This window comes from Rhinoraja longicauda, chromosome 19 (genome assembly GCF_053455715.1).
Source record: "Rhinoraja longicauda isolate Sanriku21f chromosome 19, sRhiLon1.1, whole genome shotgun sequence".
Taxonomy (NCBI): domain Eukaryota; kingdom Metazoa; phylum Chordata; class Chondrichthyes; order Rajiformes; family Arhynchobatidae; genus Rhinoraja; species Rhinoraja longicauda.
Window position 1 is genome coordinate 41,182,877 of NC_135971.1, and position 21,854 is coordinate 41,204,730.

General features: G+C 49.6%; 1 protein-coding gene across 1 annotated transcript; it reads left to right on the plus strand.

Moving 5' to 3' along the window:
- Positions 1 to 6,486: 6,486 nt before the first annotated feature.
- LOC144602986 (uncharacterized) lies at positions 6,487 to 21,249 on the plus strand. The gene is made up of 5 exons (XM_078416110.1): positions 6,487 to 6,672; positions 7,459 to 7,628; positions 10,579 to 10,679; positions 13,841 to 14,703; positions 21,070 to 21,249. The coding sequence occupies exons 1-5, from the start codon at positions 6,487 to 6,489 to the stop codon at positions 21,247 to 21,249; spliced, it is 1,500 nt and encodes a 499-aa protein (XP_078272236.1).
- The last annotated feature ends 605 nt before the right edge of the window (positions 21,250 to 21,854 follow it).

A 21,854-nucleotide genomic window follows, 5' to 3' on the forward strand; every position in this document is an offset into this window, starting at 1 on the left:
CCGTGGACTATTCCGTCTGGTTAACCGTGTCCTTCACCTTTGACCGTTTTGTCAGCATTTGCTGCCCGAAGCTGAGACTCATCTACTGCACGGATCGGACGGCCGCCGCGGTCATTGTGTCCATGTGCGCGCTGTGCTGCATTAAGTACATCCCCTTTAACTTCATGTACGAGCCACGCTTCACTGTGGACAGTGTCAAGTAGGGGTGCCGACCCAAACCCGCCTACTTCACCTCCATCTGGTGGGTGGCTTTCTCGTGGATGTGCAGCATCTCTCTCTCCTTCCTGCCCTTCCTTCTAGTTCTATTGTTTAATGGGTTGACGGTCAGGAACATCGTTGCGTCCAGCAGAGTCCGCCGGCGCCTGAAGGCACTGGATGGCAAGGACACTGAGACGGAGAATCGGCGCAAGTCCATAGTTTTGCTGTTCACGGTGTCCGGCGCGTTCATACTGCTGTGGACAACGTCAACTGTCACCTACATTTCCACTCGGGTAACTGTGAATTTCGTGGGCGGGGGTCACACAAGCCCCTCTTACATCGCCAATGAAGTGGGCGTGTTGCTCATGCGCATCAGCTCGTGTGCCAACACTTGTATCTATGGGATGACCCAGAGTATGTTCAGACAGGAAGTGAAAAACGCAGTTAAATATTTAACTGGGGTTATTGGTAAACCTATGAAACTGGCGCGGCAGCGGTCTGGAAACAGAGTTGAGATGTGACGCTGCCTTTCGTTTTAATCTTCCACAAGAGTTGGATGGAGCTCTAGAGGCGAGCAGAATCAAGAGGTATGGGGAGAAGGCAGGCACCGGTTACTGATTGTAGAAGATCAGCCATGATCACAATGAATGGCGGTGCTGGCTCGAATGGCCAAATGAATTCGTCCTGCACCAATTTTGCTTGCCGGGAGTGTGCCGGCCGCCGCTATTGTATAACTTTGTATTGCATAATATCCTCAATCAACATGCTTTCATCTCGCTTTCTTGTCCGCCACCACAATGCGCACACATTTCCCGTTTTCCCCTCCACCTCATTTCCCAATCCCCTTCCAAATAAATACCACCCTCAGCCTTCACAATTCACCTATCCTTAGAGTCATAGAGTCAGCGTGGAAACATGCCCTTCAGCCCAACTTACCCACACCGGCTAACTTGTCCCAAACACAGTAGTCCTACCTGCCCGCGTTTAGCCTCTATCCCACCAAACGTATCCTATCCACGTACCTGTCTAACTGTTTCCTAAACGTTGTGTTAGTCGCTGCCTCATCTACCTCCACTGGCAGCTTGTTTCCTACTCCCACCACATTTTGTCGCACAAAGATACCCCTCCGATTCCTGTTACGTCTTTTCCACTTCGTAAACCTATGTCCTCTGGTCCTTGATTCGGCAAGAAACTCGGTGCATCTACTCGATCTATTCCTCTAATAAATTTAAACACGTCTACAACTCGTCTTCCTGCGCTCCAAGGAATAGATTATCAGCCTACTCAACCTCTCCCTTTAGCGCAGACCCTCTAGTCCTGGCAACATCTTCGTAAATCTTCCCTGTACCCACTCCAGCTTGACAACTTCGTTCCTGTAACATAGTGCCCAGAACTGAACACGATACTCTAAATGCAGCCTCACCAAGATCTTACACAACTACATGTCCTCCCAACGTCTATAGTAAATACTCTGATTGGTGAAGGCCAATGTGACAAAAACTATGACCACCCTATGTACCCGCGACTACAACATCAAGGAACCATGCACTCCTTGAAGGAACTTCAAAGAACCCTCACTCCTCGATCCCCCTGCTCTACAACACGCCCCATAGCCCCACCAGTCCTTTTCTCCTTATATCGCACATTTTTGTCCTTTTCATCTCTGGCCTTAGTACAACCATTTCCGATTAACCCCTCTTTCATCTATCTCCGCCTATAACTTACCAGACTTTGTCCCGATCACCTCTCGTCCTGCCTTCCCGTAAAACCCCTCTCCCTCCAGTACCATTATGTGTGGCGTTTGTTCCAACCACCAGCCAACATCTACCCCCTTGCCCACATCGATCTATTACCTGCGATGATTTGTCCTATCTCTCGCCTTTCCAGGTTTCTCCCCCCCCCCCCCACCACCCCACGGCACAGTACAACCAGGCGGTGCTGGCTCGAAGGGACAAATGGTCTCCGCTTGCACCTTTGTATAGTCAGAGGAAGGGTCCCGACCCGAATCGTCGCCTACCTATGTTCTGCTGAGATCCTGCCGCATTCCAACACCTTTTTATTTTCAATTCAGAATCCGTAGTTACTTGTCTCGGTACGATTTAACTGCTATTTCGCGTCATTTTTCTCGGTTCAGTTTCTACGTTGCCGTTAATAAAGCTATTGTCACTGTGTAATCGTCATATTTCCATCTTATTGCAAGAAATAAAGATGTTGCATTAAAATCACCTGAAAACCTGCCCTGGCTTTTTAAAAATTTGATTAGATTTCGTGCATTCCGGTTTATGATGATTAAATAATATTTTGTGTTCTGGGCAAAGTCTAAGCGAAATGTTCTGGACTAGTTTTCCTCGCAGAGAGTGGTGGGCGTCTGAAACGCGCTGCCGATGATGGTCGTGGGAACAGACATGATGGGGGAGTTTAAACTATTTTCAGACAGGCAGGTAGATGTGCAGGAAATAAAGGCATATGAAACACGTGCTGGCAGAGGAGTTTAGTTTAGCTGGGCATCATGTTCAACAGGGACCTTTTTCGCCGAGTGGCATGTTCCTATGCTTTACTGTTCCGTGCGCTAGGAAAGGTGACAGACGTGGAAGCATCCAATGTGTAGGAAGGAACTACAGATGCTGTTTACGCCGGAGACAGACACAACATGCTCGTGTAACTCAGCGGGTCAGGCAGCATCTCTGGAAAAGGAGGCATAGGTTACATTTCAGGTCGGGAATCTTCACCAGACTCTTTTCAGAAGCAGGCTCTAAACCGAAACGCCACCTATTACTGTTCTCCAGAGGCATCCAGTGCACTAATTCTGCTGGTATTTATTCACAAAATGCTGGAGTAACTCAGCAGGTCAGGCAGCATCTCGGGAGAGAAACAATGGGTGACGTTTCGGGTCGAGACCCTTCTTCAGACTGATGTCAGGGGGGCGGGACAAAGGAAGGATATAGGTGGAGACAGGAAGATAGAGGGAGATCTGGGAAGGAGGAGGGGAAGAGAGGGACAGAGCAACTACCTAAAGTTGGAGTAGTCGATGTTCATACCACTGGACTGCAAACTGCCCAGGCGAAATATGAGGTGCTGTTCCTCCAATTTCCGGTGAGCCTCACTATGGGACTGGAGGAGGCCCATGACAGAAAGGTCAGACTGGGAATGGGAGGGGTAGTTGAAGTGCTCGGCCACCGGGAGATCAGTTTGGTCAATGCGGACCGAGCGCACGTGTTCAGCGGCGCGATCGCCGAGCCTGCGCTTGGTTTCGCCGATGTAAATAAGTTGACATCTAGAGCAGCGGATGCAATTGATGAGGTTGGAGGAGGTGCAGGTGAACCTTTGTCTCACCTGGAAAGACCGTTTGGGTCCTTGGATGGAGTTGAGGGGGGAGGTAAAGGGGCAGGTGTTGCATCTTGTGCGGTTGCAGGGGAAAGTGCCCGGGGTTGGGGTGGTTTGGGTAGGAAGGGACGAGTGGACCAGGGAGTTACGGAGGGAACGGTCTCTGCGAAACGCAGAGAGGGGAGGGGATGGGAAGATATGGCCAGTGGTGGGGTCCCGTTGTAGGTGACGGAAATGTTGGTGGATGATATGTTGAATCCGCTGGCTGGTGGGGTGGAAGGTGAGAACGAGTGGGATTCTGTCCTTGTTGCGAGTGGGGGGAGGGGGAGCAAAAGCGGAGCTGCGGGATGTGGAAGAGACCCTAGTGAGAGCCTCATCTATAATGGAGGAGTGGAAGCCCCGTTTCCTGAAGAACTAGGACATCTCTGAAGCCCTAGTGTGAAACACCTCATCCCGGGCGCAGATGCGGCGTAGACGGAGGAATTGGGAGTAGGAGATAGACTTTTTGCAGGGGACCGAGTGGGAAGAAGTGTAGTCCAGATAGCTGTGCGAATCAGTGGGTTTATAGTAAATGTCCGTCACTAGTCTGTCTCCTGTGATGGAGATGGTGAGGTCCAGAAACGGGAGGGAGATGTCGGAGATAGTTCAAGTATATTTAAGGGCAGGATGGAAATTGGAGGTGAAGTGTATGAAGTCAGTGAGTTCTGCATGGGTACAAGAGGTAGCACCAATGCAGTCGTCAATGTAGCGGAGGTAGAGTTCGGGGATGGGGCCGGTGTACGCGCGGAACAGGGATTGTTGGACGTACCCGACAAAGAGGCAGGCGTAGCTAGGGCCCATGTGAGTGCCCATAGCTACGCCTCTGGTTTGGAAGAGTCAAAGGAGAAGTTGTTGAGGGTAAGAACCAGCTCTGCTAGGCGGAGGAGAGTGTTGGTCGATGGGGATTACCTGTCAAATTTACAGTTATACTAAACCAGTTAATCTACAAACCTCTACGACTTTGGACTATGGGAGGAAACGGAAGATCGCGGAGAAAACTCACGCAGGTCACGGCGAGAACGTAGAAACTCCGCACCAGTATTCAGTATCGAAACCGGGTTTCTGGCGCCGGAAGGCAGTAACTCTACCGCGACGCCCCCTAATCCATCATAATTCTGGCAAACCTTTTCTTCAGCTCCTTCTCCACCTCCCTCCACCCCACCACACATCCGATTCCTCCCCATCGTCCCTGAAATTGTATTCCCACAACTATACCCAACACAACAAATTGTGGACGCCCTATCTTTGTCAGTCGTTACAAAGAGCATAACCCCGCAATCATTAGAACTAATTTCCATCTGCCATTGCTCAGCCATTTTTACTAGCCGATCAATACCATCCTGCAGCCAATCATCAATATTGCCAGATATTTGCTGATATCTGCAGATTTACTGACACTCTCCCGCAGTGCTCACATATAATACATAAAACTACCAGCACCAAACCTTTTCAGGTGTAACTGGACATAGACTTCTCAATTAAAAAAGCACGTGTCAAAATTAGCCTGAGTGGCGAGTGGTCGAACCGCGCTGCCAGAGGTGGCGGTGGAGACGGTGTGATAAAAGAGGCTTTTGTATAAACACGTGGGTATGCAAGGAATGGAGAGGTATGAATTCTGTGCAGCAACAAACGATTTGTTCAGATTGACATTGTGTGTGGTACAGGTAGAGAGGGTCGAAGCCTCTGTTGCCATGCGGTGCTTCTTTGTAATATGTTTTAGAATGAATGGTGATCCCCAGACAGTATTAAGCACGGGAGAGTCATTGATGTGCACGTCTATGGATCTCAGAAAGTGGGAAGCATATCTTGGTGAAGATATTCACTGGAGTTTAGAAGGATGAGAGGGGATCTTATAGAAACATATAAAATTATAAAAGGACTGGACAAGCTGGATGCAGGAAAAATGTTCCCAATGTTGGTGTAGTCCATAACCAGGTGCCACAGTCTTAGAATAATGGGGAGGCCGTTTAGAACTGAGGTGAAAACATCGAGCCAAATCACTGGATGGATTTAAGAGAGAGTTAGATAGAGCTCTAGGGGCTAGTGGAATCAAGGGATATTGGGAGAAGGAGGGCACGGGTTATTGATTGGGGACGATCAGCCATAATCACAATGAATGGCGGTGCTGATTCGAAGGGCCGAATGGCATCCTCCTGCACCTATGTTCTATGTTTCTATGTAAGAAGGCTTCCGTGATGCTTGCCTACATATTATTTCATTGCTGATCGCGTTACTGACCAGGGAGTATACCATGGCGATATTGTGAGATGAAATACTTGAAGGTCCGTCTACTGAGGCCTCAGGGGTTGAGATCAAAAATTTAAAAAGGAGCATAACTCTAATGGGATCAAATTATAGACCACCCACCAGCCAACGGGATATAGTGTGTCAGATATGTGGACAGATTGCGGAAGGATACAAGAACCACAGCGTTGTTGTAGTGGGTGATTTTAACCCCACACTGCCTGGGACTTCCTCAGTACAAGAGCAACAGACGGCAAATGACTAATTAGGTGTATCCAATAAGGTTTCCTTAAACAGTGTTTGGATAGTTGGATTTGAGGAGGGACCGTACTAGAGATTGTATTGCAAAACGAGTTTGGCCAGGTGACTGGTGTTGCGGTGGAAGAGCATTTTGGAGGTTGTGACCATAACTCCATAAGTTTTAAGATAGTTTTAAATCGGGAAATGACTGCATGTGGTGGTGGGGTTGGTGGGGGGGGGGGAGGGGGCTTAATATATTGGTGCAAAAAAGTTTACGTTCGTTAGGCAGGAACCAGGGAGGGTAGATTTGGAGCAGTTGTTATTGGGTACGTCCACGCCTGAAAAGTGGGAGTTGTTTAAAGGCCAGCTGATCAAAGTGCAGGATCCGCATGTTCCAGTAGGGAGGGGTGTGATAAGAACGTCAGAGAAAGGGAATCGTGAATGGCCAAGGAGGCTGCAAATGTGGTCAGGAGGGAAACGGAAGCGAGTGTCATGTGCAATAGGTTGGATTCTGATAGGATTAATGAGGAGTACAAAGCGAGCAGGAAAGAGCTCAAGTGGGTGTTTAGAAGGGCCAGAAGCGGTGATGAAATGTCATTGGCGAATCGGATGAAGGAAAATCTCAAGGCAAGATGAGTGTTTTTCATCTGTATTCACCGTGGAGAAGGACGGAGAATAGCGAGATCAGTGTGGAGAATATCATTGTGCAAGGGCAGTTTGTGGAGAAGGTGGCGCTGAGGCTCTTGAGGAACAAGTCCCCAGGGACTAATGGGATCTGTACAAGATTATGAATGAATGAATACTATATTATCACATGTGAGAAGTCACAGTGACATTCTTTGTTGGCATACCCACGGTATGCAAATAGTCGCCACATCAGGGCGCTGACAAAGTTACAAATTATACACAGTAACAGCCCCAGGTCCCCACGCGGGTTCTGACCACACCGACTACGCCGGCGGCGGGCTGCGACCCGCGGGGGCTCCGGACTCGGCTATTCTGCAGCTCGCCAGGAGGCATTATTGAAGGAGGCAAGAGAGGGGATTGCAGGGAATTTGACCAGGAACTTTATTTCTTCCCAGCTACACGTGAGATCCCGGGGGCTGGACAGAGGTCAGTGTTGTTCCTTTCCATAAGAAGGAAAATAGTTAGAATCAGCTAATTATGGGCCGGTGAGCTTCGTGACAGTGGCAGGAAAACTATTGGAAAGAACTCTTCGCCTTACGTAATCCTCAATTTCGGAGGAGAATGGCCGAATTAGGAATAGCCAGCACGGCTTTGTACACGGAAGATCATGTCTTACTAACTACTTGGGGTGCTTTTTTGAGGCGATGCGAAAGAGATTGATGGAGGTGGGATGGTTGACGTAGGCATGGATTTTACCATAGCTTTTGATAAGGTTCCACATGGCAGGTTGATCCGACAGAAATGTCGGAGGATGATGTGTTGGATCTGAAGGCTGGTGTGGTTAAAGGTGAGGAGCAAGGAGATTCTACCCCTGTTCCGTCTGGGGAGAGTGGGAGCAAGAATTGGAATGTGGGGCTCAGTGGAGCGGAGAGTGAGGGATCCAGCTATGACAGAAGGTACAAAAAGACGTTCACTGAAGAATGAGGACATCTCTAATGTGCTAGAATGGAAAGTCTCATCTTGGGTACCAATGTGGGGGAGACGGAAGAATGCTTCTTTGCAACACGTAGTGTGGGAGTCAGTGTAATCCGGATTACTGTCGGAGGAGGTAGGTTTATAGCAGACATCAGCACATAGGCTGTACCCTGTGATGGAGACAGAGAGACCAAGAAATGGGGGAGAGGTGTCCGAGATGGTCCAGGTGAATCTACGGGCAGGGTGGAAATTGCTGATGACGTTCACGAAGTCTACGAATTCTGCACGGGAGCAGGGGCGGCCCCGATGCAGCCGTGGATGTAGGGGAGAATGAGTTGGGGGGATATGGCCAGTGTACGCCTGAAACAAGGACTGATCGGCATAACTAACAAACGGGCAGGCACAGCTGGAGACCATACGAGTGCCCGGAGCTACAAGTTTAACTAGTGGACAGTGACAGAAGTCGAAAGGGAAGTTGTTGAGAGGGCGAACAAGTTCCACCAGGCGAAGGGGGGTATTTGTGGAAATTGGGTCTCTGGCGCAGGGTGAAACGGGGGGGGGCTTGAAACCTTCCTATTGGGGGGGGGGGGGTGGAGGTGCAGAGGGAGCGGGCACCCGTGGAGCAGATGAGGCAATGCGGGCCAACAATTTGTAAGCAAGTAAAGTGTTGAAAGGCGTGTGGCACGTCTCGGATGTAGGTGTGGAGCCTCTGGAGGAGGGGGTATAGGATGGAATCGAGGTTTGTGGAGATGAGGTTAGTGGGTCTGGAGCAGGCAGAGACCATGGGCCTGCCAGGGCAGTCCTGTTTGTGGAAGAGATAGAAGCGGGCAGTGCGGTGCTGGGGAGCGTTAAGTTTGGAGACTGTGGAGGTCATTCGCCAGAGGGTAGGAAATCAGAAACATTCTGGGAGATGAAGGCCTGGTGTTCCTCTGTGAGGGCACTGGTATTGGGATAGGTATGAAGAAGTGTCCGAGCACTGGCGCCTGGCCTCAGCACGGTAAAGTGTGTGTGTGTGTGTGTGTGTGTGTGTGTGTGTGTGTGTGTGCGTGCGTGTGTGTGTGTGTGTGTGTGTGTGTGTGTGTGTGTGTGTGTGTGTGTGTGTGTGTGTCGCTGTGTGGGGCTGTGTGGGGCTGTGTGTGTGAGGGGGTGTGGCGGTGTGGGGGTGTGGCTGTGTGTGGGGGTGTGTGTGGGGATGTAGCTGTGTGTGGTGGTGCGTGTGGGACGTGGCTGTGTATGTATGGGTGTATGTGGGGGTGTATGGGTGTGTGTGTGTGTGTGTGTGTGTGTGTGTGCGTGGCTGTGCGTGTGTGTATGTGTGCGTATGGCTGTGTGCCTGTGTGTGTGGGTGGGTGTGGGGGGTTTGTGGGGGTGTGTGTGTGCGTAGGGCTGTGTGTGTGTGTGGGTGGGTGTGGGGAGGGGTGTGGGGGAGTGTGTGCGTAGGGCTGTGTGTGTGTGTGGGTGGGTGTGGGGTGTGTGTGGGGGTGTGTGTGCGTATGGCTGTGTGTGTGTGGGTGGGTGTGTGGTGTGTGTGTGGGTGTGTGTGTGCGGGTGTGTGTGTGTGGGGGTGTGGCTGTGTGTTTGTGGGGGTGTGTGTGGGGGTGTTGCTGTGTGTGTGTGGGGGTGTGTGGGGGTGTGTGTGCGTATGGCTGTGTGTGTGTGTGTGTGTGTGTGTGTGTGTGTGTGGGTGGGTGTGGGTGTATGTATCTATGTAAAAATATATATGTATTTTGCAGCTAATATCTTCAAGGAGAGGACCATTGTGGGCTCCGACTTTCCTTGATCATCCTTGCTAGCTTTGATTTGGTCTTTTCCATATCTTTCATTCATTTGTTTGATGTACCTTTTCATTTCTCTCATTTCCCTCTCCCCTGATTCTCAGTCTGAAGAAGGGTCTCGACCCAAATCGTTACCTATACCTTTCCTCCAAAGATGCTGCCTGGCGCACTAATACTCCAGCTATGCGAGCCTATCTTTTGTATGTATATGCATATGTACGTGAATATCCATTTGTATTTACACACCTATCTACATACAGGCCATCGTGAGGCTGTTTTGCACAAGATTCCAGAAAATGAGGACTCCTGTGTCTCTAAAAGTCGCTGTCCACATGATTCTTCTTTCTTGTCAACTTGGATAATTGTTTTAATTATTTAGACGTTTCGTTTAGGAAGGAGATAAGGACGAATTTCTTTAGTCAGAGTGTGAGGAATCTGTGCCACTGAAGGCTGTGGAAGCGAAGGCAGTTGATATATTTAAGGCAGAGAGAAATAGATTATTGATTCGTACGGGTGTCAGATGTTATGGGGAGAAGGAAGGGGAATTGGGATAGGAGGGAGAGATAGATCAGCCATGATTGAACGGCGGAGTTGACGATGGGCTAATTCTGCTCCTATCATTAATGACCTTATGATTTTAGGATTTTGAGAATAAAGAGGCAATCTCGATGCACGAGAGAGAGAAAGTTTGCGAATGTCCCTGATTCTGCGGATCTATACTATACGATACGATAGAACTTTATTCATCCCGGAATGCAATTGGCCTGCCAACAGTCATAACACCCAACAAGGTACACAAAAACTTGGAATTATAATTGAATTAAAAACGAAAAAGTGAAAGGTTAAAAAAAAGACAATATACATGTCCATAGGTTTCTGCACGGTCCTCGCACGCGTCTGCAAAAATAGATCCGCAAATCGAGATATTTTTTTTGCATAACAAGAGGAGAATTCTGTCAGATTATGAAACGTGTATTTCTAATTAAAATTCTCTCCCCTGCTTCATTTCGGCGGAAAATATTGCGCACTATCTTAATTAGTAGTGTAATCGTTTAAGTAACTGCCACTAATCCCAATCATTTTACGCTGCTAATGAGTGACTAGATTTCTCCCGGGTATAAACTGCGACATTTAAAAACGGGCTATTCCCCGATAGCACTGACTGGAAAGGCGGCGTCTCTGCTAGTATGAAACAGCCGGTAATAATTCAGATAGAAAACATCTACTATCCGATCCTTGCCATCATCGGCGTTCCCGGTAAGCTGCTGTTCACCTTTTCGTTGTGTCGGCTGTGTTGTTAAATGGAAGTCTGCTCTTAATTGTCTGTTTGATTAAGTATTGCCAGTCAAATTCTCACCGACATATAACGAGCGAAAATAGCGTCCATCGTGTTTCATTCAGCGACAGAGCATGGAAACAGGTCCTCAGGCCCACCGATAAACGACCACCCGTGGACTCGTTCTGTCCGAGATATCAGGGACAATTTACCGAAGCCAATTAATCTACAAACCCGCACGCCTTTGGAAAGTTGGAAGAAACTGGAGGACCCGGAGAAGAGCAACGTGGTCACAGGCAGAACGTTCCAACTCCGTACAGACAGACCCCGTAGTTTGAACCGACCTGAGGTCACCAGCGCGGTAAGGCAACTACACTATCGCTGCGCCACCGTGCCGTCCCGGTACAATGATAGGGAACAATTAATCTGAAGACCCAATGGGCAACGGTGGAGTTGTTGCCTCACTGCGCCAGAGACCCGTGTTCGATCCCGACTGCTGGTGCTTGTCGATACGGAGTTTATACGTTCTCCACGTGACCGGCTTGGGATATTGCCCGATGCTCCGGTTTACCCCGACATTCCAAAGACGTACAGGTTTCCAGGTTAATTTGGCTTGGACACGTTGGAGGCAGGAAGCATGTTCCAAATGTCGGGGGAGTCCAGAACCAGGGGCCACAGTTTAAGAATAAGGGGTAGGCCATTTAGAACAGAGATGACGAAAAATCTTTTCAGTCAGAGAGTTGTAAATCTGTGGAACTCTCTGCCTCAGAAGGCAGTGGAGACCAATTCTCTGAATGCATTCAAGAGAGAGCTAGATAGAGCTCTGAAGGATAGCGGAGTCAGGGGGTACGGGGAGAAGGCAGGAACAGAGTACTGACTGAGAATGATCAGCCATGATCACATTGAATGGCGGTGCTGGCTCGATGGGCCGAATGGCCTCGTCCTGCACCTGTTGTCTATTGTATAGTGTCTATTGTCTATTGGCTTCGGTAAAGATTGTAAATTGCCACCAGTGAGTGTTGGGTAGTGCTACTGTGCTACTGTGCGCGGATCGCTGGTCGTCGCGGACTCGATGGTTCCCCGTGCTGAACATCCAAACTGCATTAAACCACACCTCCGTAATTTAGAGCCCGGGCATTGGACTGGAATGGCAGATCTCCAGTCATGCGTCTATGCGAAGTGTTGATGGGAATGGATTGGCGAAATTGGACATTCATGGGATTCTTGAAGGCTGTACTGGAACGTGGAAGGATAAGGTCATTCCACTTTCTTTCTGCCGTAGATATCCCGCCGCGCTCCTCAAACAATATGCGGCTGACTACGGATAATTCACGGGGGTTGTTGCTCCCACACTGAATTGGTTCTCTCCGTAGAAGCCGTGACTCTCCAAGTGTTCCGCACGTTCACTTATTCCAACTATGTGAACAAACCCGGAATAGACACAAATTGCTGGTCCAACTCAGCGGGACAGGCAGCATCCTTGGATAGAGGGAATCGGTGATGCCCCGGGCCAAGACACTTCCTCAGACTGAGAAGGACTCAAAGTCTGAGGAGGTGTATCGACCCGAGGTGCTATGCATCCCTCCTATCCAGGGATTCTGCCTGTATAGTTTCTGTAGCTGCCTGTACAGTTGGTTTCCTCCGAGTGCTCGCATTTCCTCCGACATCTCAAAAACGTGCGGGTTTGTAGGTTAATTGGTCTCTGTAAAATTGTCCATAGTGCTTGGGAAGTGGATGCGAAAGTGTGAAGTGGCGGCGCCTAACGGCTGCGGTTCGCTAGCAGTCTGTTCGTCTTTTTTCCTTTTTTTTTGTTGTGTGTCGGTGTTGGGATGGTTTTTGTATTTTTTTTTGGGTTGTGTATGGGTGGTGGTGTGGGTGGGGGGGTGGGTGGGGGAAACTTTTCTCTTCCTCACGGCGCGGGGTGCGGCTCGGCTGCGGGGCCTAACATCGCCCGGTGCGGCTCGGCCGCGGGACTTTTCATCGCCCGGTGCGGCTCGGCCGCGGGACTTTACATCGCTGGTGCGGCTTGGCCGCTGGACTTAACAGTGCCCGGTGCAGCTCGGCCGCTGGACTTAACATCGCCCGGTGCGGCTCGGCCGCGGGACTTTACATCGCCCGGTGCAGCTCGGCCGCGGGACTATTCATCGCTGGTGCGGCTCGGCCGCGGGACTTAACATCGCCCGGTGCGGCTCGGCCACGGGACTTAGCTGCGCAAGGCTTTGTCGCGGGGCCTTTCATCGCCCGGCTCGGCCGCGAGACGTTTCAGCGCCCGGTGCGATTCGGCCGCGGGGACTTCCATCCCCTTGCGGGGACTGTGCGGGTTGGTCGGGGACGAGCTGTCTGTCCGTGGGCGTGGGGAAGAGAGTGGAAGTTTTGTTGCCTCCATCACAGTGAGGGGGTGTTTGGAGTCACTGTGATGGACGTTTGTGTTGGGGTCGTGTGTCTTGTGTTCTTTTTTTCTATGACTGCTATGTAGTTTCGTTCAGTACTTCGGTACCGAATGACAAATAAAGCTCTGTTATACCTGTTATACTGTTATGCATAGAACTAGTGTGAGCGGCTGTTCGATAGGCGCCGTGCATTCGGTGGGCCCACGGACCTGTTTCAATCCTGTATCCTTCAACCAATCAAGATGTGGAGAGATATAGAATGAAAGATATGCAAAAAGTAAAGACGATAAAAGAAACAGCGCCTTTATTAGCTGTTTGCTGGGTGAGGATTCGTTCAAACAAATGGCCCGTTTCCTTTTACTTTTTTACTTTATTGCATACCTTTTTTACATATATTTCTTTCATTTGTTCTATATCTCTACATCACCGTCTATATCTCTCGTTTCCGTTCCCCCCTGACTCACAGTATGAAGAAGGGTCTCGACACGAAACGTCACCTGTCTCTTTTCTCCAGAGATGCTGGCTGTCACGCTGAGTTACTCTGCTTTTTGTGTCTATCGTCAGGTTTGTAACTTAAACAATTTCTGTCAATTGTCCCGAGTTATAAGATAAAACTAGTGTGAACGTGTGACCGTTGGTCGGCGTGGTCTCGGTCTTTATTTGCAAGCTCTACCTTTAAACTAAACTAAATGAAACTTCCTCTAAGACCAGTGCCGGCTGCTAAAGTCATTTTAATTTCGTCTTTCCTACAGCAAACCTGTTTGCAATCGTCATTCTCTCCCGGGGAAAGTGTGGTCTCTCCAAATGCATCACCCTCTACCTGGTATCCATGGCCGTGGGTGATTTAATGGTTCTGATCTTCGAGGTAATTCTCTACGAGATTAAAGATGGCTATTTCCCCTATTCATTCCTCAACTTAACTCCCGTTTGCAGCGTCAACCTGACCTTGCTTTTTATGTCCATTGATTGCTCTGTCTGGCTAACGGTGACTTTCACCTTCGATCGATTTGTTGCTATTTGTTGTCAAAAGTTACGAGGAAAATATTGCACTGAGAAAACCGCAGCTTTGGTGATAGCAGTGGTATGTTCCCTGAGTGTTATTGAAAATATTCCAATGTATTTTGTGTACGCACCACAAGAAATAATTGACAACGTGGCTTGGTCCTGTGGATTAACACCAGACTTCTACACCTCACCGTTATGGGTAGCATTTTGGTGGTTCGAAACTATCTTAACCCCATTTACACCATTCCTACTGATCATGCTTCTAAACGCCCTGACTATCAGACACATTATACACGCCAACAGAGTGAGGAGCGGTCTCCGAGCGAACAAGAAGGACGAGAGCGGCGTGGATCAAGAGGTGGAGAACAGAAGGAAGTCCATCATTCTATTGCTGGCCATATCCGGCAGCTTCATACTACTGTGGATGGTAATATTCGTGTGCTTCATCAGTGTACACTTCATAGACGTTCAGTTTTTAGTAACAGCTTACGACGACCCATTTACCATTGCAGAACTGTCCGGATACATGCTGAGGTGTATGAGTGCTTGCACCAACACGTTTATTTACGCGGTGTCACAGACGAAATTCAGGGAAGAGTTAAAAAATCTGGTTAGGAGTCCATTCGTGTTTTTGTCCAATTCAATATAATATTTTTAACGTCTCAATGAAACCACAATTCATTTCAAAGTGACGATGTATCCGTGTTATTTTAAGGCATCCTGTGATAGACACAAAATGATAGAGTAATTCAGCGGGGCACGCAGCATCTCCGAATAGAAGGAATGGGTTACTCCAGCTTTTTGTGTCTGCCTTCGGTTTAAAGTAGCATTTGCAGTTCCTTCCTACATAGTCCATCTAAGGTAGTCCCAATTGCCTCCGTTTGGTCCATGTTATCTTAAACCTTTCCTATCAATGTAATGGTCCAAATATCTATTTAATGCTGTACAGAACCTACCTCAACCACTTACTCTGGCATCTCATTCCATTTTCTCAGCATTCTCGACATAAAAAGTCACCCGTTATGTTCCCATTACATTCTCTCTCTCTCTCTCTCTCTCTCTCTCTCTCTCTCTCTCTCTCTCTCTCTCTCTCTCTCTCTCTCTCTCTCTCTCTCTCTCTCTCGCATCCTCTCTCTCTCTCTCTCTCTCTCTCTCTCTCTCTCTCTCTCGCATCCTCTCTCTCTCGCATCCTCTCTCTCTCGCATCCTCTCTCTCGCATCCTCTCTCTCGCATCCTCTCTCTCTCGCATCCTTTCTCTCTCGCATCCTCTCTCTCTCGCATCCTCTCTCTCTCGCATCCTCTCTCTCTCGCATCCTCTCTCTCTCGCATCCTCTCTCTCGCATCCTCTCTCTCTCGCATCCTCTCTCTCTCGCATCCTCTCTCTCTCGCATCCTCTCTCTCTCGCATCCTCTCTCTCGCATCCTCTCTCTCGCATCCTTTCTCTCTCGCATCCTTTCTCTCTCGCATCCTCTCTCTCTCGCATCCTCTCTCTCTCGCATCCTCTCTCTCTCGCATCCTCTCTCTCTCGCATCCTCTCTCTCTCGCTTCCCCTCTCTCTCGCATCCTCTCTCTCTCTCGCATCCTCTCTCTCTCGCATCCTCTAGTTTTTGAATCCCAAACCCCGGGAAAAGACTTTCTTCATTCACCCTATCTCGGCCCCTCGTGATTTTATATACTTCCATCACATCACACCTCAGCCTCCTGCACCAATTCCCATTGAGAGCTGATAGGTGGCTTGGCACCCGTTGGAAAACCACGCGGTCACAGGGAGAACATGCAAACTCCACACAGGCAGCACCTGAGGTCAGATTCAAACTGAGATGTAGTGCATGTTGCTAGGGGGGCATATGCGAATATTATTGGGGGCCTGTTAGACATATTTGTTGGCCCCTAGTGGTACGGCACAGGACTGATCGAGGTAATTACAGCGCCGAAGACCCGAGTTCGATCCTGACCACGGCTGCTGTCTGTTCGGAGTTTGTACGTCCTCCCTGTGGCCGCGGTGGGTTTTCTCATGGTGCTCTGCTTTGATCCTGCTTTGCTCATAGAGTCATAGAGCCATACAGTGATACTGTGTGGAAACTGGCCCTTCGGCCCAAGTTGCCCCCATCGGCCAACATGTCCCCGCTACCTTCTTCGCACCTGATTGCTTTTGGTCCATATCCCTCCAAACCTGTCCCATCCATGTCAAATTGTTCCTTAAACGTAGGGATAGTCCCTGCCTGAACTACCTTCCCTGCTAGCTCGTTCCATACACCCACCACCCTTTGTGTGGAAAAAGTTACCCCTCAGATTCCTATTAAATCTTTTCCTCTTCACCTTGAACCTATGTCATCTGGTCCTCGAATTCCTTACTATGGGCAAGACATTCTGTGCATCTACCTGATTTATTCCTCTTGTGATTCAATACACAGCTGATTGAGTTGTCCAAAGAGATAATAAAACGCATTCATGGACTTCAGACAAGGTCTTACAGGGAAAGGTGCTCGAAATGTTGAGAGTCAATGGGATCCAGAGTTGGGAAATTAATTCAAAATTAGCTTGGGAACAGGAGGTAGAGATAATGGTTGAGAGTTGAACAGATCGTATATTGAATAGAACATGAGGTGACTAGACCGGGCAGACGCACCAGCCTCTTGCCCAGCATATTGGAATCAAGAACCAGAGGACATTATTTTAAGGTGAATGGGGGATTTTTAAAGAGGAATATGAGGGGTTATTTTTTCACACAATAGCGATTTTATGGATCGTTAGGTCCAGATTAAGGTGACAGTGGAGCGGGCAGCCTAATGCCCTGCAGCAGCTGGGGCTCGTTTAGATTGGGCAATGCTCAATACGGTTATGTACGCAGGTCGGACTTGGCCTGGAGCGGCACACAGCGGAATGTAGCGGCGCAGCAGGGTTGGACGACATTAACAGCATTACCTGACCAGGCCAACCCCTGCAACTCAGACCCAGTCGCATCACCAGGACAATGGACCAAGTTCAGTCTCTGACATTTCAAACAACTCGGAACTTGAAGGGTACGAGTGGTGCCGGTAACCTGGGAACACTTGTATGTTACCTCAGTAGAATCTACTATTCCTCATCCCTTTTACTTAAGTATAACTGTGCCAACGTGTATTGGGATTGTTACTGAACTCTACGCAAAAATATAATTTCACTGTCCCGAGGAACATGTGACAATAAAGTACCATTGTGCTCATATTCTATGTTCTAATTTGTGTATTAACAGAGAGAGAAATAAACTGTGCAATAGCATTTGGAATTTAATCCTGATACGAGCCTGGTGATGTACTTTGGGCGAACTAATAAGGAGGCGACACACACAGTGGTTTATGGAGCCATATGGGGTAATGCGGAGAGGTATCAGGGTATAAATCCATGGAACGTGAATGTAGCAAACACAAGGTGGTGAAGCTGGCGTGTCAGCCCTGGAGCGCAGGAGGGTGTGGTCTTATCATATCATATCATATATCTACAGCCGGAAACAGGCCTTTTCGGCCCTCCAAGTCCGTGCCGCCCAGTGATCCCCGTACATTAACACTATCCTACACCCACTAGGGACAATTTTTACATTTACCCAGCCAATTAACCTACATACCTGTACGTCTTTGGAGTGTGGGAGGAAACCGAAGATCTCGGAGAAAACCCACGCAGGTCACGGGGAGAACGTACAAACTCCTTACAGTGCAGCACCCGTAGTCAGGATCGAACCTGAGTCTCCGGCGCTGCATTCGCTGTAAAGCAGCAACTCTACCGCTGCGCTACCGTGCCGCCCTGAGGTATACATCATGAGAGGAATAGATCAGGTAAACGCACATAGTCTCTTGCCCAGAGTAGGGGAACCAAATATCAGAGGATATAGGTTTAAGACGAGGGGGGGAGGGGGGTGATTTACTAGGACCTGAGGGGTAACTTTTGTTATACAAAGGGTGGTGGGTGTATGGAACGAGTTGCCGGAGGAGGTAGCTGAGGCAGGTAGTATCACAATATTTAAGAACATGTAGACAAGCACATGGATAGGACAGGTTGAGAGGGATATGGGCCAAATGCAGGCAGGTGGGACTAGTGCAGATAGGGCATGTTGGTCGCTGAGGGCAGGTTGTTTCCACGCTGTATAATTATGAGATACTTCCCAATATTAGGTGCGGCATGGAACATGAGATATGGTGCAACATCATAAAAGACTGAGTTTGAAGATGGGTCTCGTCCAGAAACGTCACCCATTCCTTCTCTCCAGAGATTCTGCCTGTTCTGCTGAGTTGCCCCAGCATTTTGTGTCTATCTTCGGTGTTTATCAGCATCCGCAGTTCCTTGCAACACATTCATAAAACACTTAGTTCACAGCTGGAGTTGAGTGTACATTTATGGTCATCAAACCACAGAAAGTACCTGACTGCAAGTTAAAGGATGTATAGATTATTCAACGGCGGATGTGATGGAACATATGGATCAGGAGGAGAGACTAAATATGATTAGATACCTGAAGATGCTGCGGCGGAAGCAGATCGATCTTCGCAACGTTTTCATGGGTGTTGATGGTGTTAGACTGGATAATGAAAATAATGAGGTTACAGTCGCAATATTAATTCACCATCCGAACCAAGTCATATGTCGTGTTTAATGGCGACTTCCGTCATGGACGCGCTTTATTTATTTATTTATTTATTTATTTATTCATTTATTTATTTATTTATTCATTTATCTATCCATTTATTCATTTATTTATTTATTTATTTATTTATTTGTCTGTTTCAGAATAACCTTTATTTTCATCAAAAAAATAAATTATTTTGGACGAAGTTCCTTTACCCACAGTCCAACAATATGAGCAATAAAATAAGCAACAACACACACAATCATAAACCAACACAAAACAAAAAAAGAAACATCCATCACAGTGAGTCTCCTCCAGTCACCTCCTCACTGTCATGGAAGGCCAGTTTGTCTTTTTCTGTTCCCTGCCGTCTTCTCCCGCGGTCAGGCTGTTGAAGTTGCCACGTCGGGGCAGACGGGGCTCCCGACATTGAAGCCCCCGCCGGGCGGAGAAAATCCCGCGGCCGGTTCCAGGCCACGCCGGACGGTGAAAGGTCCGCAGCGGGCCGACCCAAGCCCCGCGATTCGGGGCGGGCGAAGACGCTGTCGCTGCCGGAGCTCCCGATGTCGCCCCCCACCCAGGGGGCTACGAGCTTCCGACGTCCACGCGGCCCGCGGCCGAAGCCTCCGGAGCCTCCGAAGGCGAGTTGCAGCCGCTCTCGCAGCGCCCCCACAGCCTCCGAAGGCAGCCAGCTCCGCAGATAGTGAGTCCGGTCCGTGGGCTCTGCGAACCAGAGCCCAGATTGGCCCAGCTGGAGTCCGGCAGCTCCAGGTGATTGGCCGATGGTGGGCCGCAGCGGGAACGAAGACACGACCCACAAAACAAACATCGGGTCTCCGTTCGGAAGAGACAATTTTACAGTTTCCCCCCACATAGTAATCAACCACAAAAAACACTACATCACATCTAAACACTACAATTAAGACAAAAAAACAACAACAAACACAAAAGACAAACGGACCGCAGGTGAGCCGCAGCAGCTTGCGCATCGCCGCCATGTTTCGAGTTATTTAAGTCACCTGCCGCATTTATGTACAGACACGCCGAACATCTTTACTCAGTCCGCCTTGGCCTACTCGATGTCCCGGTTGCCAAACACTTTAACATCCCCTCCCATTCCCATTATGACCATTCTGTCCGGGGCCACCTCCACTGTCAGAGTGAGGGCAAATGCAAACTGGAGGAACAGCACCTTGTATGGGGAGAAGGCAGGAACGGGGTACTGATTGAGAATGATCAGCCATGATCACATTGAATGACGGTGCTGGCTCAAAGGGCCGAATGGCCTCATCTTGCACCTGTTGTCTATTGTCTATTGTCTATTAACCCTTGCATCCCCTCGATCTCCGCCCCTAACCCACCCAAGTCGTCAAACTAGATTCACAGTTGTCCTATTGCAGCTGCACGGTTTGTATCCACTCGTTTATCAACTTCTCTACAGCCAAGAATAGACCATTGTGGGCTCCAACGATCTCCGCAAACATCGCTTCTATTGAGACGGTGGCAAACACTTGGAGAATAATTTCCAGTGGCGCAATGGTAGAGTTGCTGCGTTACATCGCCAGGGCCCCGGGTTTGATCCAGACTAAACGCGCTGTCTATACGGAGTTTGTACGTTCTCCTCGTGACCACTGGGTTATCTCCGAGATCTTCGGTTTCCTTCCACATTCCACGGACGTAGAGGTTTGTCGCTTAATTGGCTTTGTACAAATGTACATTGTCCCTAATGTGCAGGGCTAGCATTAATGTGCGGGGATCGCTGGTCGGTGCGGACTCCGTGGGCCAAAGGCCCTGTTTCCCCGCTTTATCTCCAAACTAAATGAAAACCCTGTGTTTGTCTCAATTCACACCCAGTAACCAGAGATCCAGAGAAAGACCACTCCTCGCACTGGTTCAATCCCACGTTCGAACAAAGCGTGGCCTCACTCTGTAGAAGGCAATCCCTACAGAAATGTAACTTCCCACTTCCAAAAATACAATATTTACCGAAACCAATTAACCTACAAACCTGTGGGTCTATGGAGTGCGGGAGGAAAACAGGACACCCGGAGAAACCCCACGCCGTCACGGGGAGAACGTACAAACTCCGTACAGACAGCACCGTGGTCGGGATTGAACCCGGGTCTCTGGCACTGTGATGCAGCAACTCTACCGCTACGCCACTGTGTCGTTAGACGTGTACACAATTATGAGGGGGTAGATGAAATAAATACTGGAAGCGATAAGCAGAGGCCCTTGCGGTGTCAATCCATAGCTCCATGTAAGTGGCAACACAAGCAGAAACAGTGATTAAAAAGGTGTGTAGTGTGCATGCCTTCATCGGTGGGGACATTGAATATAAGAGTCATGTTGTAGCTTTATAGCATTCTGCGTCAGACAGCGGGGTCGCCGGGCGCTGCCGGCCGATCGCGATTCCGGCAGATTTCCCGACAGCGGTACAGTCCCGAGGCCGGTCACCGGTTGACGAGGCGCATCCCGCTTGGCGGCGGCTGCACAGTGTTCGTCGCCACCCGCAGACCAGGCGGCTGTGGGCCCGTGGAATCAGAGAAGACGTGACTTCCTTTAACTGATGGTGGAGAGGAGAGCGATGCCGCTGTGGTGCAGAGTTTCCTGTGAACCGCCAATGACTGAAGCACTGGCGGGCGGCGCTGCGCCTGAACGGCAGCGGGAGTTGATGCCAACGTGTAGAAACAGTTCCTTCTGGCAAGAGGGGAAGGGCGGGTTGCAGGGTGTGCAGCCCGGGGGAGTGAGGGGTGAACACAGGGAGACACTGCGGGATACAGCGGTCCGAGCGAACTGCGGCGTGCAGATGGATTGTGGGATGCGAGAGTGCGGGGTGAGCGGGGCATTGCGGAATACAGTGGTGGGAGTGGGTGCGTGATCTGTGCGGGGTGCGGCGGGAGTGACGGTGTTTAGGGGAGAGTGGGGTGTGGATGGGGGATTGGTGGGTTTAGGGGAGAGTGGGGTGCGGATGAGGGAGTGGGGGTTTAGGGGAGAGTGGGGTGCAGATGGGGGAGGGGGGGTTTAGGGGAGTGCGGTGGATGGGGTGGGGGTGGTACAAAAGGAGTGTGTGGTGCGGGGGGGGCAGGTTTGTGCGGGAGTGTGGTTTCTGGGGCTGTGCGGGGTGCGGTGGCGCACGGACGCGTTGCGGGTGGTGATAA

Bases quoted from the DNA above. Each gene is read 5' to 3' on its own strand.
- LOC144602986 (XM_078416110.1), top strand. From the start codon at position 6,487: ATGGCCAAGGAGGCTGCAAATGTGGTCAGGAGGGAAACGGAAGCGAGT. The intron at 7,629-10,578 runs GTACAAAAAGAC...ATTCCCCGATAG, and splicing joins GGATCCAGCTATGACAGAAG to CACTGACTGGAAAGGCGGCG. The intron at 14,704-21,069 runs GTTAGGAGTCCA...ATTCTGCGTCAG, and splicing joins GGGAAGAGTTAAAAAATCTG to ACAGCGGGGTCGCCGGGCGC.